Source organism: Felis catus, chromosome F1, assembly GCF_018350175.1.
Source record: "Felis catus isolate Fca126 chromosome F1, F.catus_Fca126_mat1.0, whole genome shotgun sequence".
NCBI classification, from domain to species: Eukaryota; Metazoa; Chordata; class Mammalia; order Carnivora; family Felidae; genus Felis; species Felis catus.
The window spans coordinates 2,324,849-2,338,063 of NC_058384.1; the positions used below are offsets into that span (position 1 = coordinate 2,324,849).

General features: G+C 60.1%; 1 protein-coding gene across 2 annotated transcripts in view; it reads right to left on the reverse strand.

Annotated features, from left to right (window-relative positions):
- Positions 1-13,215, reverse strand: part of PARP1 (poly(ADP-ribose) polymerase 1) — a 39,482-nt gene that overhangs the window by 10,350 nt on the left and 15,917 nt on the right. For both annotated transcript variants that reach the window (XM_045048477.1, XM_003999089.6), the window contains exons 5-13: positions 12,266-12,365; positions 10,495-10,611; positions 9,913-10,089; positions 7,193-7,337; positions 6,463-6,603; positions 4,106-4,348; positions 3,883-3,951; positions 3,531-3,663; positions 1,698-1,893 (exon numbers count right to left, since the gene is read on the reverse strand). In XM_045048477.1, coding sequence (XP_044904412.1) covers positions 1,698-1,893; positions 3,531-3,663; positions 3,883-3,951; positions 4,106-4,348; positions 6,463-6,603; positions 7,193-7,337; positions 9,913-10,089; positions 10,495-10,611; positions 12,266-12,365 — 1,321 coding nt within the window. The remainder of the gene's footprint in view (positions 1-1,697; positions 1,894-3,530; positions 3,664-3,882; positions 3,952-4,105; positions 4,349-6,462; positions 6,604-7,192; positions 7,338-9,912; positions 10,090-10,494; positions 10,612-12,265; positions 12,366-13,215) is intronic.

Sequence of the window (13,215 nt, forward strand, 5' to 3'; positions counted from 1 at the left end):
GGGGAGCACGGAAGACATACACCGTGATCTTAACTGCACTTAATTCTGGGCGATCGTGATTTTTTTGTATCTTCGTCATTCTCAAAAATTTCTAAAATGTATTCTTGAAACCAGGAAAATTAACCAGTAGGGGGCACTGCCGAGTCAGACGATCTCTGTGATCTCCACCTCAACGCGACACACCAGTTTAATTCTAATAAAGATATTTGATTGTAATCTCCACACTCAACGTGAGGCTCGAACTCATAACCCCAAGAGTCACACGCCCCACAGACTGAGCCTGCCAGGCTTCGCTAAATTCTATTTTTAATGCTGAGAGCTCATGGCACTCTCTAAGCTAGAGAGCTCCCATCTGAGACACTTCAGGCCTCAAAGGCTGGGAATCAAAATCTCTACTTATCCATAAATCTTTCCTTCTGTGAAAAGAAACGTCTTTCCTTTAAAAGTGCAGCTGACCCTCGGGGTGCCTGGGTGGTCAAGTCGGTCAAGTGTCTGACGCCTGATCTCAGCTCGGGTCGCGATCTCACAGTTCGTGGGTTCGGACCCGACGCTGGGCTCTGCGCTGACAGAGCGGAGCCTGCTTGGGATTGTCTCCCCCCTCTACCCCTCCCCCCGCGTGTGAGGGCAGGTTCTCTCTCTCTCTCAAAATAAACACAAACGGGGCGCCTGGGTGGCTCAGTCGGTTAAGCGGCCGACTTCAGCTCAGGTCATGATCTCGCGGTCCGTGAGTTCGAGCCCCGCGTCGGGCTCTGTGCTGACAGCTCAGAGCCTGGAGCCTGTTTCAGATTCTGTGTCTCCCTCTCTCTGACCCTCCCCCGTTCATGCTCTGTCTCAAAAATAAATAAACGTTAAAAAAAAAAATTAAAAAAAAATAAACACAAACAAAAAAACACAAACAAACTTCACGTGGATCCGTGACCGCACCGGCAGACTGCGCTGTGCCCCCAGACCCCCATGCTGGCCAAGGGTCAAGCGTAACAGATTTCTGCATAAAAAACAGGGTAAGGCATTTTGCCAGAACGAAGGTCCAGATGTCCACAAACTACCAAGCAAGGCACAAAGGAAGACTCTCCGGTGACGGAACAGGTGAGCTACCAACACACGACAGAAACCGTCAGGAGATAACGTGGGGCCCAAACCATGACCCAGCAGAGCCCAAGTCACTGTAACTCTACCTGGAACCTAAGCCAGGTCACGCGACAGAAGCCACACCCGCAATCTCCACGGCGGCACACAGTCCTCACCTAAGCTCCACCTCACCCTCGAGGGCGTGCATTTCACCTGTGAACGGCTGCTAGCTTTTAGCAGATGCTTCTTCTGTGTCCACTAACTCGACCGCGTGCCCCGACCCGTCCGATCCCTCTGCGGTCCGCCCGTCTGCGCGCGCTGCCCCGACCTCCCGTTCCCGGGGGCCGGTCCCACTCGGGGTGCCGCACAAGCCCTCCCGCGCCGGTAAGCGTGCTGCGCTCACGCTCGCAAGGCTTTTGGCATTTCCCGGCGACGACTTCGTCTGGTTCTGCTCTCCACGTGGCGCTGGCCGCGTCGTTCCGTTGGGGAGCGCTCCCCCCTCTTGATCGTTTGGGAAGGGCCGGTGTTCACTCTGAGCGTCCAGCAGCACTCCCCGGCGACGATGCCACCCGCCCGGGGCGTCCCTCCCTCTCGCTACAACCAGACGGCGCCGGACCTTCCGCAATTACCTGGCCGTAGTCGATCTCCAGAGGGTAGAACTTTTTGGGAAACTTCGTGAAGGTTTTGGCCTGCCAGGCGTTGCCGGTCTTCTCCTCGTATAATTTCATAAAGTGCTCGATGGCACCGTCCTTGGACGGCACCTGCTCCAGCTTGTTGCTGCCAATCACGGTGCCCACGCGGCCCCAGGACCTGAATATCCAGTACCTGGGGCGGGGATCAGACAGACCCGTGGGTCAGCCACTCACACTCAGGGGTCTCCCCTTCCCTGCCGTCCTGCTTGGGCGCAAAACGACACGGAGAAGTAAAGGGAACTGTTACAACAGAGCACCTTTACGTTGTATGCAACTGAGAATTAGAAGCTTAAACACTTGCACCTGGCAGCCAAGCTTGTGGAGCAAACCCCGGGCTTTACCAACTTTTACATAAAACGCCCGGTTTTGCTCCTCAGAGAAACACAACAAGCTTTGTCGGGGAGTCCTGCGGCTCGACAGATGCAACCGCTGCCGACGCGCCCGAAGACACCGGGACCGCTGGGCTCGGGTGGGACGGCACGTGGGGATGACGGGGGCAAGCCGGCCGAGCCTACAGACCTGACCACCCCTCTCCGTTTCCACGTCAACCGGGGTACACGGCACTGGGTCCCCTAGGTGCGCCGCTTACCTCTGGGGGACTTAACTATCCTCAGGGGAAAGAACACGTGACCTAACTTTTACTTCACGACATACAAAGACGTAATCAGAACCCCAAACGCGAGATTTGTGTGTGCTTTCAAAGTAAAACCAAAGAATTCAAAGAAAACTTGGGGCTTCCTGGCAGTTTTCTGGGCTGTGGCCCAAAGGCAGAGAGATTCATCCTCTGCTCCGTTTCTTTCCCTGGAAACGCTTGGGAGGGGCTACACTGAGCTGTCCTGAAAAGCCGTCCCGACCCAACAGCCCACGTGGCCCCTTCACTGTGAGCCCCGGTGAATCTGGGCCACCAGAAAAACACGTCCACCAGGGGAGGTGGGAAGCCACGTGACGTGGGGCTCATTTCTTCAGAAAATCCAAGGAGCCCACTGGTCTCTCTCAGGGTCACTTGGGGATTCACTTGGTGGGTGAGCGCTCTGATGAAAGCGGGAACGACGGGGGGACGCCGAGCCCTCGGGCCGCCAGACAGACGCGGGCCAAGATGCACTAGGGGCTGGCTGAACTGCCCGGGGGTCGCTGTGATCACAGGGCCTGCCTCCCAACCAGCAAAGCTTCCAGGCCCCCTGGAGCGCCGGGGGTCAACGGCGTCCATGTGCTAGTAAGGACGGTGAAGCTGACCCCCGAGAGGAACCAGGGGTTTTAAGGAACACGACACAAGGAAGTTCGTGGGGCGCCCGGGGGCTCAGCCGGTTGCACGTCCGAACCTTGGTTTCGGCTCGGGTCGCGATCGCACAGTTCGTGAGTCCGAGCCCCTTGTCAGGTTCTGTGTGGACGGCAAGGACGCTGCCTGGGACCCTCTCTGTCCCTCTCTGCCCCTCCCCTGCGCGCACCCGCTCTTTCTCTCAAAATAAATGAACCTTAAGAAAAAAAAAAAAAAGGAGCGGGTTCGGTTCTTGCCCAACTTTACCTGCTTCAAGAAGCTTTCAAGTGCGTGTAAAGGGATCAGGACTCGGGAATCTTTGAGGGGCCGTGAGAAGTCTTGGGAGATGGAGTGCCAGCTCGTCCCCCGAAGTCGGGGGCCGGACGCTGGGGGGCCAGGCCGTCTGGGGCGACGGTGGCTTCCCTCCCACCGAAGGCCTAGCCGCACCAGTGCTCTCGGCGAGGAGGCTGGCTCCGCGGTCCCCACAGGGCCTCTGTCCCGTCCCCAGGACACACCTGCTTTCCTTGTCGTCCTCCAGCAGCTGCAGCTTGTAATAGGAGTTGGTTCCTTTCACGATGTCCACCAGGCCGAGGGTGGCGCTGAACACCTTCCCGCCTTTCTCCAGGACGTGCGCAGAATGTTCCAGACCTGTCATGGAGGGGAGGCGCCTGCTTTTCTCTCCGAGGGGCTGAAGCGCGTGGGGAGAAGAGGGTCTGCGGGTGTGGGGTTCACACCCACCGCCTTCAGGAGGCTCCCCATGAAACACAGGTGTCCTCAGGATCGGGGGAGCCCGAGGAGACAGGAGGGCCCAGGCGCCACGTGGCCCAGCCCGGCCTCCCGGCCTCCCGCCTGCTCGCTCACGCTCACCAGAATCGGGATCGACGGCGGCGCCACCTTTAAGGGTTAACTTCATTCTCTTCTCAGATTTGTTGACGCCTTGGAAAGGGACATAAAGGTTCAAGCACAATAAAAAGTGCCTGGGAGGCGGCAGGGGCAGGGCAGGGCGGGGCGAGGGGTGGGGGCGGGAAGGAGACGGGGCCATGGGGGCGGGGATGGGGGCGAGGGCACCCAGGGGCCCGGGAAGCCTCACCTTCCTCCTTGGCGGGGCCCTTGCTCTTCTTGGGCAGTGCGACCCCCGACTTCCCTTTGGGGGCCGCGGCCTCCACGGGCTCCGCCTTCACGTCGGCCCCCCAGGGGGCCAGGACATGGGCCGAGAGCAAATCCTGCAGGCTGCTGGTGGAGGCGGACGCGTCCTGGAGGAAGTCCTCAGACACCACGCGGACGCCGGCTTCCCTCACCTCCTCCATCTTCTTGCTCATCTTCTCCACCTCCTCTGTTCAAGTCGGGGGAGAGACAGCCGAGGCGTCAGCGGGGACACGCACGACACCACGGTCGACGGAGCCCGAGCCTCCGACACGGGCACTGCGGCCCCGTCCTCGTCGCCTAGCGCTCGGGGCCGTGGCCGGGGCCGCCTGCTGCGCGGTCGGCAGTGCCACAACCGGGCAAGGAACCCCGAGCCCGCCTCTGCCGGGCCGCCCTCCCCCAGCGCATCACCCAGCGCACCGCCACGCACCGGGCCACACGCGGGACTCGGGTCACTTCCCCTGTTCTGCGGGGGCCCCTGTATTCCGTCCCGGTTTCCCGTACGCACAGGGGCTTTTTAGTTCCACTAGTCCTGCTGGTTCGTTTCTGCGTTTGGTGTCAGGTGGGAGAGAACCGTCGCCAAGGCTGAGTCAAGACCCGAGCCGAGCTCACCACCTGGGTTTTCTTCGAAGACTTTTATGGCCTCGGGCCTCACGACACCGTAAACACGTGCTGCCGTCTGCGTCCCGCTAACGCCTCGGCCGTTTCTCCCGACTTGAACAGAGAAGTGGAGAAGACGGGCAATCGAACAAGACGGAGGTGAGGGAAGCCGGATCTGTAATCCACTCGGAGATTTTTGTGAGTGGGGCGAGCTAGGGATCCAGCTTTCCCGCTGGGTCGTCTCGGCTCCTCTGCTGTAGGTGAATCAACCCTCTACGCCAGGTTTACCGCTGGGCTCCCCGGTCTGCTCTGCTGACCGACCTGTGAGGTTTCAGGCCGGCCCTGCGTGGTTTTGCTTCCTCCAGCTCCATACCACGCGGGACAGCCGGAAAGCGAGGAGCGCGATGCCTCCGGTTTCGTCCTTCTCTCAAGACTGCTCTGGCTCTCTGGGGTCCTTGGTGGTTCCACACAAATTTTAGGACCATCTGCTCCATTTCTGTGAAAAACACCCCTCGGGTTTTGACAGGGAACCCGTGCGTCTGTACTGCCCTGGGTAGGAGCTGAGGATCCCACGGGGCTCCCCTGCACACAAAATGCTCTCTCTGGAAGCTTCTAGCATCCTGTCTTTAACTTCTGCCACGTTAACTAGAATGAGTCTCGGCGTGGGTCTCTCTGGGTTCGTCTCTGGACCCTCTGGTCTGGATGTCGGTTTCCTTCCCCTGATCGGAGAAGTTTTCAGCCATTATTCCTTCGAGAAAGATTTCCCCCTCTTTCGGGGCATCTGGGCGAATTAGCCAGTTATGCGTCCGGCTCTCGGATCCAAGCCCCACACTGGGCTCCGCGCTGGGCAAGAAGCCTACTCACAAAAAGATCTTTGTCCCTTTCTCTCGGTCTCCTTCTGGGAGCCTCTAATGCGCACCGGGTCCCTCTGATGCCGCTCTGCCGTCCCTCACGCCATCTTTCCTGGTTTTCCTTTCTTTCCACCGCTCTGAGCTCCACGGTCCTGTCTGCTTCATGGACTCAGACGTCAAGCCCGCGAGCTACCTTTCTGTTCAGATACGGCCTCCTGCAGTTCGGTGACTTCCGTTCAGTACTTTCGAGCGTTATCTCTGCTTCACCCACTCTTCTCCCAGTTCAGCGAGCACCTTAGACCCTAATCTTGAACCGCTAACCAGGTGAATTGCTCACCTGCCTTTCGTCGAGACTTCCGAGGCTTTACCTCGTTCTTTCACTCAGGACACCCCATTTCTTCCCCTCACCTCCCCGGGCTTCCACCCGGTGGACGGACAAGAACCTCTCCTACTCTCGAGGGGCAGCCCCCGTCGTTCAGCGCCGTCCCAGCCTCGCTCTCAAATCCGAGCCGATCTGAGCGGTCGTTACTAGGAGCTGACAGCGGCCAGGGCTGCACCGAGGCCATCAGAGTCCCCCAGGGGAGGGTCCCAGGCCGGCAAAGAGCAGCCGGCAGCCCACGGCCGGGACAGAAGGCCCGCAAACATGCACACGACCCCATGCCAGCTTCGCCAAGTACCCACGCTGGCTTCCCTCCACAGAGCACCTCGACAACAGTGCTGAGCAGAGAGCCAACTTGGAGTGCCCCATGCGGCCCTGCACCTCACCCCTCCCTGCTCCCCGCGCCACCTCACCACCGTTCCCAAAGCCTCAGGAGGTACGTGCACACCCGTCCCACATCAGGATCGAACTCACTTTTGGTGCTGATGCACAGGGATGCCTTGCTGGCCGTGCCCGTCAGCTTTCCCCCGAGTTTCTCGATCATGGCCTTCATCTCATCCTTGTTCCGGGACAGCTTCCCCAGAGTCAAGATCTTCATGTTGGACAGCGGCTTATCTGGAAGGGATGCTGTCGTCAGGCGGCAAGGTCCCGGGGGGCGGGGGGGGGGGGAACAGGACAGCCCGGGCTCCCCTCTGGTCAGCACCCCCCAAGGGCAGAGTCCACGAAGGCAGAGGCCCAGGGCCGGCAGGGAAGCAGAGGACAGAACACAAGGCAAGGGGGGCAGTCACAGGACACTGCCCCCCCACCCCCCCACCCCCGGGCAGACCGGCGAGGCTGTGCGGGGACAAGGGCCCAGGAGGCTGGCGGTGGGACCACGTGGGCCCCCAACTACTTTTCTGCTTTTCCCACCTCACGTCTGAAACCTCAGCTTCTTACACGACACTCATTAACCCCATGGGACGAAGCAGCCCCGTCAAGGACGGTCGCTCAAAGCTCGGCCCGCGTGACACCGAGGGAAGTAACCCTCCCACGCTTCGGGTATCCGGCACGGACCCCAGAACGGGAAGCCCCAGACAGGGTTGGGGTGGTTGTGCAAGGCGGTGCTGGCCCGGCCCTCCCTAGCGTCCCCCTTGTGCGGAGGGGAGCAGGCCGGCACGGCACCCAGGGGACCCGGGGACCCTCCCCGAGGCCGCCCCGGCTGTACCTGACGGGGCGGAGCTGTTCACGCCAGTGGGCGCCGAGGCCGCGGAGGGTGGGGGTGCCGGCGCCGGGGCTCCAGTCTCGGGTGGAAATATTCGGTCCTGTTTTTTGATCTTCAGTTTTTTGAGATAAGAGATTTCTCGGAATTCCTGAAATCACGTAAGGTTCAGCTAAGAAACCGGTTCTCCCTTGAAACAACCACCCGACAGAACAAAGGGGATTCGGTTCGTCTAAACAAAGCGATTTTTCTTTTCCCCTCTCGCAGCAAGGAGCGACCTAGGAGACGTGAGGCTTCCGGCACGAAGTACACAGTTATGGCAAATATGGCACTGGTTTCTGGCGCTTCCACGTGGATGATAAAGCTGCCACGTGGACGCCGTAAGCGGTTTCCTTAAATAAAACACGAAACACGAACCCCTCCCCCGTCAGCTGACCATGTGGTGGGGGGGCCCACTGCTGGAGCCTCACCCTCAAGTGGCCCCTCAAGGGTCACATGCCCCTCTCCCCACGGAAAGCCTATGGGGACTGTCCACACTGGGAAAGAGATTACTTTCCGAGAGGAAATCAGGCAATTCCTCTCCCTTCCTAGGAAGGAATGAGGCCGGGGCACCCGGGGAGGGGGGGCTCAGGGGGTTGAGCATCGGACTTTTGACGTTGGCTCAGGTCACGATCAATCTCACGGTTCGCGGTATCGAGCTCTGAGTCGGGCACCGAGCTGACAGTACAGAGCCTGCTTGGGACTCTCTCTGTGCCCCTCCCCCACGCACTCTCTCAAAATACATACTAAAAAACAACAAGAGAAGGGACCGTGGCCACAGAGAGCCCGATGACGGTGTCCCCACGGATCCTGTCCCAAGCAAGGTCCGTCTCCATCCCGGGCGACTTACAGCGGCCGTGCTCCTGTGTCACTCGCTCAAGGCCCGTCCCTGCTACCCCCAAGTTCAGTGAACGCCCGCGGACAAGAGAGGACGCAGACCGCCTCCCACACACTGGGCACCCGGCATGCCACATCTCACAGTGACGTTCTAAAGACCGTTTCTCCCGCCGAGCAAGAAGGTCGGTCTTGACCGGGCCAGATGCCTGAAGGGGAACTTTAACACAGGAGCTGAGCTCTACCACCGAGGCCAACGTGACCCACACAGGAGCTCTGGGAGGACGGGCTCCTCGGAGGCGGTGACCCGCTTAGGCAGCCAGGGCCGAGAAAGCAGGGCGCACGCAAAGCCTCGTGGCCGGCGCGCTGTGGGGCTCGGGGAACGTGGCGTGCTCGGTTCCCTACTGCCGGGGGCTGAAGACTTCGTGGAAGTGCGTGTGTGTGCGGGGGCGGGGGGAACGGTACTCGAGGGGGACAAGGGCAGCGGAGAGGCTGCAGAAGGCCCACGGAGCCAGGCGGGTCCTGGGCAACCCCGGAGGGCCGAGCTACGGAGGTGCCCTCGACTCTGGCCGCGGCCCTCGGGCCGCGGTCTCACTCGGCTCCATGACTCTGTGACTCCGCATGGGCGGCAGGTACCGTCGGCCTGAAAACACATCTTACGCGTGCAGGTGGCTTCGAAAACTAACCCTCCAAAAATAGAGACAGAGGGGCGCCTCCGTGGCTACGTTAGTTAAGAGTAAGACACTGGATTTTGGCTCCGGTCGTGACCTCACGGCTCCAAGTTCGGGTCCTGTAGCGGCTCTGTGCTGATAGTGTGGAGTCTGCCTGGGATTCTCTCTCTCTGCCCCTCCTCCACTCAAGGGGTCTCTGTCTCTCCCGAATTAAATAAACTTAAAAGAAACACACAAATGCCGCACAATTGGCATATAAAACACAAACTAGTTCCTGTCCTTATGGCCTTATTGTTTCCTCAAAGATAGTAAAAGGAACACGAATACCACAGGCGGGTGTGCAGTACTTGCACACTCAGAAAAACCGGGAAAATGCTTCACGTGACCTGTGGAATCACCGGAAGGTTTTAAGGGTGCAAGAAACGATGAGGTCAGAGTTGATTTCGAGCAATCGCTCGAGAGCGAGTACACAGGACAGAGTGGGGCGGGGCGGGGCTGTAACCACGGCAGGGGAGGGGTGAGCGGCGCTCGGGGACTGTGGGTGCGGGGGACGGTTCCGGAGTCCACCCACGGGCCTCTGTGCGCACAGCAGCGAGATGAGCCGACCTGGCTCGAAGCCCAGTCCCCGGCAGAGGCGGCGCCACTGCTCTGCCCCAGCGGCCGGGCGCCAGCTCGTGCGGGTCTGCGGGTATAGGGAGTCCCAGCCGAGGGCCCCAGATGAGTTTTTTGCATCGAGGACATGCAGCTCCATTAAAACAACCAACCAACCAAGACCGAGAGGAGATACTTGAACTCTGGACCCAACCCCCCCCCCCCCCCCCAGCACTAAGACAAGAATGTGGCCTCGGGAAAAGGAACTCTCGTCCACGCATCTGCCGTCCCCCCCCCCCCCCCCCCCCGTGTCCAGAACAGCGCCCAGCACAGAGGCGGCACCGCATCGGCAGGTATCTTGGCAGGAGGGTTTTACACAATCGGACAGAACTGTCCTCCCATTAGAAGACTTGGGAGTCTGCAAACGTACGGACCTGACAATGCCATCTTGCGTTCAGACCGCGAGGACGACCTCGCCGTGAGGGAGCCTGGGGAACGCTGTACTCCAGTCGTGGGGACGTGTGGTGTGGACAAGCCCAGACGGGGGCGAGGCTGTTTTTCTGGCTAAGCTCCTGGAACCACCCCCCTTACCTTTGGAGTCACCCACTCCTTCCGGCTGGGTGTCTGTGTCTTGACCATACACTTGGTCCAGGCAGTGACGTCCCCGGTACAGTAGTAGGCGTCGCTCTTGAAGACCAGCTGGCCCGAGCATTCCTCGCAGGGAAGGAGGGCCCCGAACACCATGCCGTCGGCCACTCGGTCCAAGATCTGAAGCCAGCAAGAAGCGGGTCAGAGAGGAGGGCTCGCGCCACCCCCCCCCCCCCCCCCCCCCCCGGCTCCCGGCGGAGCTCGGACTGCTGTGTCCACGTGACATGCCTCAGCCCCCGCCCCTGGGTGGCTGAGGAGTAAAGGGAAGGCCAGGGCGTCCCCAGAGCCAGCGGGGAAACCAGGGGAAACCAGGTGGCTCCACTCCCCCAACACCTGGGCCAAAGTGTGTGGTGTGAATGCACAAGGCAGACAGACACACGGCCCACTCCAGTCTCCCCAAAACCCTAGACGCGGAGTGACGTATAGAAGTCTTCAGAGCCCTGGAAACGGCGACCATGTGGACGGTGGACCCTCCCCCCCCCGCCCCCCCCCCGCCCCGAGGTCACTCAGCAGAGGGCAGCTCACCGCCGACTCCCCGGAGGGCACTTGCTGCTTGTTGAAGATGAGCAGCTCTTTTAAGTCGTTTGTCGAACACGCTTTCTTTAGCTCGTCCTTGATGTTCCAGATCAGCTCGTTCTGGGCCTGCGGACGAAAGCCAGGCGGCTGAGCGACCGGCTCCGTCCAGAGACCCAACCGGGGGCCCCCACCCTGCTCGGTCTCGGCGGCGTCCTGGCGCATCAGCGGAGCCGCGCCTCCAAGCTGGCGTCAGCGACAGGGAAGTGCCCCGGCCCCGCTCCGAGAATCCCGCTTCTACCCGGAGCCGTCCCTGGAACCAGCCCCCCGGGGACCGACTCCTTTGGGGAAGAGCCGGGGCGCGGCAGGCTCACCCCCCGCCCCGACACTCACGCCTCAGGGACGACGGGGGTGGGTGTTCTCCCACCCGGAGGCGAGTAGGGACGAGCACCCCCGCTCGCCTTGATGGCGAGCGGATCGCACAGAACAGACCTCCGCTCGGGAGATGGGAGTTTTCAGTCTCAGGGGCCGTATTCACGCAGTGCCTACGCTCCACATCTCGCTTATCCTCACCACCACCCTGCCCAGGATGGCACCAGCCTCCCTACATCAGGGCGCTCGGGGCGAGCCTCCTCCCTGCTAGGGCCACGGGCAAACCGTTCACCTCTTGGCCGCAGACCGCACCCCTGCAAACCAGAGGTGAAAATGCCGGCCCCTCCCGCCCCATGGGGACGCTCTCTGCACCAAGTGAGAACTTTGTCTTTTTCTTCCCCCTTCTAATATTTTATCTTTAAGCAATCTCTCCATCCAACGCGAGGCTCAAACTCACGACCCCGAGATCACATGCTCTCCCGAGCCAGCCAGGCGCCCCCCCAAGCGAGGAAGATTTTAATTCAACCAACAAAGTGTTCCCACACACATCAGCGCCTGCTCTCAGCTTTCCCGTCCCTGCCCTCCCTGCGCCACCAGAACGGTGTCTCCAGCCACGGACACGAGGGCATGAGCGTCATCAGAGGAAGCAGGAACTGCATCACCTCCTTGGCCCAGGACGCGGAGGCTGGGGCTGCTGGGGAACATTCGGATTTCCCTCTGACTGCACTCAAGAAAATGCCAAACCCACTGGGGGCAAATGCGAAATAAAACCAACTCTACGGCGTCCGGATGCACGCACGACAGACATCGTTTCACTGATCGACAATCGCACCGAACCGGTGATTTTCATCAAGCGGCTGGAACCAGATCAGACGCTGCTTCTAATCTTTCTCGCACCGGCAGGATGGAAAAACGCGCAGAGCAGAGCCGAACGGACAGCTCATGGAAATCACGTTCCCACAACGGGACTGACAGTTCTCCCTGGTTCTCCCGAACACCCAGCATTTTCTCATCAATAATTTTTACTCTGATTCAACACACGCATAATCAACACAGAGCTAAATCTGCCAACGGCTACGGAGTTAACAGGTGGTTCCTGCCCCTTTCACGGCACGCCTTCTACCCCTCTTGTAAACAAGAGGTGTTCATTCAAGAAACAGGGAGTGTCTCTTCCAGCCACTTGTCCGGGCCTGGCACTCGACCCGCAACGTTCGCCAGCGGCCCCCGGGTCCAGTGTGCACAGCGCTGTGTCCCGCACGGGGAGGGAAGAGACCCCGGGGGGAAGCCGTGCTATTAACAACTGTGAGGGGTGGCGGAATCCGGGAGGTCTCGTGAAGCGGGACGCACATATCCCTGGAACGAGGGAAGAGAATGGACAATGATGAGTGCGGGCGCCCGGCTCGGAGCTCACCTTGAGGGCCTTCTCGAGCTTACTATCTTTGTCCTTTTCCTTTTTAGATTTCTTCTTGGCCACTTCATCCATCCCATCCACCTCGTCGCCTTTCCTCTTTCTGAAAGAGACACGGGACAAAATAGAGCCATCAGAGCCCTGGAACCCAGCGACTCGGGGGACGCGGGACCTCCACGTCCCTGTAACGCCACGTGCCGGCCGCGATCACGGCACAGCTCACTCACTGCCCTCAGGCGCTCGCAGGAGGCCCGGGGGTACTGGCAACTGGCCTCATGCACCTTACGGTGAACTCTGCTGCTGCAAGTACCCCAGGGCCTGGGAACAGCTGGTAAAGGACCCAGGGCTCAGGCCCCATCTGATGTCGAAAACCCATGTATCTCCTGGCACAAACGAAGCAGCCTGGCAAGTTCTGGCAGGGACCGACGGGCCAGATGGCCAAGGGGCAGGGACTGCAGAAAGATGAATCCCTTGTGCCAGGGGCTGAGCCTTAGGGCTGCTCCTAAGGCCATCAGGTTGTTCTCAGAGGTCACTGCACTGCCATTCAAACCCCAAATGGGGTCTCGGCACCGCTAACTGGTCCATCGTGGCTGGTCACCAGTCACCGGACTTGAAGGAGGCACAGGGGGTCGCCATCAGCCCCCTAAAACAGAGCAGTCCCAGTGGCTAAGTTTCAGCTGTCACAGACCTGAGTTCAAAGCCTTGCATTTTCTGTCATCTATGAAGCAGAGGATACCACCCACTCCTGGGGCTGTGCTGATGGCTACACGACACCCCCCCCCCCCCAGCACAATGCCCGATGAACCACAAGGGCTCGGTCGAGGCCAGGTGGCGATACAGAGTAAATGTGAGCTTGGCATCCCTGCCCACACCACGAGCTGCACTGTCCTGAGAACTTGTTTAATTTTTGTTTTGTTCGTTTTTGAGGGAGAGAGACAGAGTGTGAGCGGGGG